Source organism: Loa loa (genome assembly GCF_000183805.2).
Source record: "Loa loa unplaced genomic scaffold supercont3.156, whole genome shotgun sequence".
Taxonomy (NCBI): domain Eukaryota; kingdom Metazoa; phylum Nematoda; class Chromadorea; order Rhabditida; family Onchocercidae; genus Loa; species Loa loa.
In genome coordinates, this window is record NW_018108336.1 from 109,893 (window position 1) to 113,320 (window position 3,428).

The 3,428-nt window shown below is 24.6% G+C and overlaps 1 protein-coding gene across 1 annotated transcript; it reads right to left on the reverse strand.

Annotated features, from left to right (window-relative positions):
- Positions 1-1,472: 1,472 nt before the first annotated feature.
- LOAG_13762 (hypothetical protein) lies at positions 1,473-2,565 on the reverse strand (the record flags this gene model as incomplete). The annotated part of the gene is made up of 2 exons (XM_003149269.1): positions 1,473-2,352; positions 2,552-2,565. 2 exons carry the CDS (start codon positions 2,563-2,565, stop codon positions 1,473-1,475), a joined length of 894 nt encoding a protein of 297 aa, XP_003149317.1.
- Positions 2,566-3,428: the final 863 nt, after the last annotated feature.

The window sequence follows — 3,428 nt, forward strand, 5'->3', positions numbered from 1 at the left end:
ATTTCATATTCGTAAAAGTGATCTGATTGTAAAAGTGATCTGATTGTAAAAGTGATCTGATTGTAAAAGTGATCTGATTTCATATTCGTAAAAGTGATCTGATTGTAAAAGTGATCTGATTTCATATTCGTAAAAGTGATCTGATTGTAAAAGTGATCTGATTTCATATTCGTTGACTTATAAATAATTTTTAAGTAACTCAATATTTTTTACAATAAATCAAAATTATCATCAATTTTTTTTACCATAATATTGAAAATGATGGAGCTTGTATTATCCTGATTATCTACTATCCCAAATGTTATTTAACAATGCTTATATTAGGTAGCATAGGTAATTTATTTAAAAACATGGCATTTCAAAAATTCAGAAACTACAATTTGAAATATTCAAATAGATGAAATTTGGGAATGAATTTAAATAATTCGCAAATTTTCTAGAAAAAGTTCATGGAAAAATGCAAATATTTTGAATATTTTGCTCGTTTAATATTAAAAAGTTAAAAAAAAAATATGCTCAAAAAAAAGTAATTCTTCTCATCAAATTTCATTTCTCCTTTTTGCATTTTATCTAAAAGTTTCATTTTTTTTTAGATAATTTTGGCAGAAATGTTGAACTGTATTATTTTGTTTCATTTCATCATTAAAATATCTAAATGATACTATTTCAATCAATATGATAACACACAAAAAAAAAAAAGAATGATAAGAGAATACATTATCATTAATTAGGTATAAAATATTCGATAATCTTACGAATAAAAATCAAATAATTGTTATTTGAGCATTAACGCAATCTATACCAATTTGCAAAAAATGTATGGTAATCTCAAATAGATACATATATAATAGCTAAAAAAAAAAAAAAGTGACTTTATTAATTAATTATTGCAAAATTCTGAACAATCTAACAAGAAAGTATCTTCTGTTTTCTGATAATGAAATATCATCAATTTCCTGATAACAAAAATATCTTTTAAAATTTCGTCCTAAAAACTTTAAACTGTAATTGATAAAGTCATTTTAATCAATAATTCAAATCAATCATTCCTTTATTATACATTTTCATTTGCAAATATAAAAAACGATTTAGAATTTGCATGCAAGAATATCATTTAAGATATGTAGAAAGATATCATAAATTAATGGCATATAAAAAAGATCATTAATTTTTGGATGAATTAAGGAGGGAAGCTTGATTTTTATTTCTCTTACAAGAGTACTTTCTTTCTTTCAACTGTTATCCAATATATATTGTATTTTTGAAATTAATTAATTTAATTAATTTCTCAAAATATCCTTAAAACATAAATTTCAATAAATAAAAATTAGTGACTTTTGAAGATTATTCATGCATTAATTAATTTTTCATTTTTTTTTTTGCTCATCCATTATGAGGAAAATTTTTTCAAAAAACAAGGAATTTTCAAATTTTATCCGCTCGTACTATCAAAAAAAAAAAAGAAAGAAATTTTATCGGAAGGCAAGTTTTATTGTTGTTGTTTTGTTGCAGCTAGTAAATCTTCCATGATCACGATTAAATTCATCTTTCACGCGATCTTTATCCGATTGTTTCGTATCACGCCAAATATACTGCACAAAGATTCGTTTTTGAAAATGACCATTGTCCATTTCATTTTTATTCACTCGATCGAGTAATGTAATAATACGACGAAATGATGGATAAGTTTTCCAAAAACTATAAATCCGTGTCACAACATATACCTGTACCAGTGGTATTGTATCATGACGAAAGCCACTAATGGTTGATGTGGAACGAGCTGGCATCAGATCAAGTGTTCCAGATTGTTGTATTGGGGTGGATCGGGTTGAGTGTAGGGCGTTAAATGTTTGCGCTTGAGAACCAATAATTTTTGCGGCAATAATTTTCCCCCTAGCTTTAATACAATTAACTCGATAAAAGTTACGTAAATTATCCAAATAAAAATATTGCGTTGATCGACTTGTATGACTCCAATGAATATCATCATGTAAAATTGCTTCTGATCCGATCGTTTCACCATCAATCACAAAACAGTAATTATCATCAACTACTACTGGTGGTAGATTATGACTAATGATTGATTCTGGAGCATTAAGTAAATTTTGTAAAGCATTTTCTGTTTCTACCGTCTTTTGATGTATGCTATGAATTGGAATATTTTTATAGTATATGATTGTTTGTTCAATATTTTGTTCAGTTAATATCTCAGATATCGTATTAGCTTGTTCCATTGTTTCATAAATATTTAGCTCAAGCTTAATTGGTTGCATAATTTGCATACTATGACTGATAGTTGATAAGGTTGATGATGATGATGATGATGATGATGATGGTGATCTTTCTTTATCGCTGAAAACATTTATGACTATCTATATCTTAAAGTTTGAAATATTAAAGTCTAACTTAAAAAATAAATTTTAGATTATATAATGTATGTAAAAATTTCCTTATTAAATTAATTTGAAACCTTCGGTTCTCAACTCTTTTTTTCAAAAAATAAATTTGAAATTTTTAAAAGTTAATATTTTCCATGCAACTCCTTCTAAACCTTTTTTGTCTCATTTTTCCGTAAAATGAATAATTTTAATTTACTTAATTCATTAGTATTGTAAAATTAACCTAAAGTGCTGAAAATATTTGCAATAAGTGGAAAAAAAAAAAGGAAAGAAAACGAAAACGGAAACCTTTGCTTTTGTGGCTTGCAAAAAATGAAACATATAATACAGTATATTCGATTTTGCTTTACATAAATATCAAAAATTTAAAATTTTAAAGATGAGAATTAAAATTAAATTTGGTAGGGAAAATGAAAAATCAGATATTATCATAAATCTTAATCCCAAGTATCATTTTGTATTTTTAAAAGTCATCAGTTTATCATTTCATTAAGATTAAAAAAATTTTTTCAACCATTCAAATTGCTATTCAAATGAAATAAATTTCTCAAAAATTACAAAAAAAAAAATAATCAGTAAATGAATTTGATAAAACTGATAAAATTGATGATTGTGAAAAATTACCTGCAAATATTTCATTTGATACTTTACCGCAATAATTTGATATTATTGCAACATATACATATTACGAATTAAAAAAAAAATAGTTGCAATTAACTTAAGGATAGGAAAAGTAGTGTTGATAAGTGTAAAATAAAGTTTTTTTTTTTTTTTCTAAGGATAGCAAAGAGTTTGAAATTGAAATAATTACAAATGTACGAAGGAATAAATTACAAATTTATTTCCAAACATTTAATGTGCGCTTTATTATAATTGTTTAAAAATTAATTTCATATTGAATTGTCAAGAGTGAATTTAAAAAAAAAAAGAAAGAAAGAAAAGAAAAGACAAAGAAAAGGAAGAAAAGTGGGAGAAATATTTGATAAACAAAGAAAACTTTAATGTTTTTGTTGTATTTTTGGAAATAAC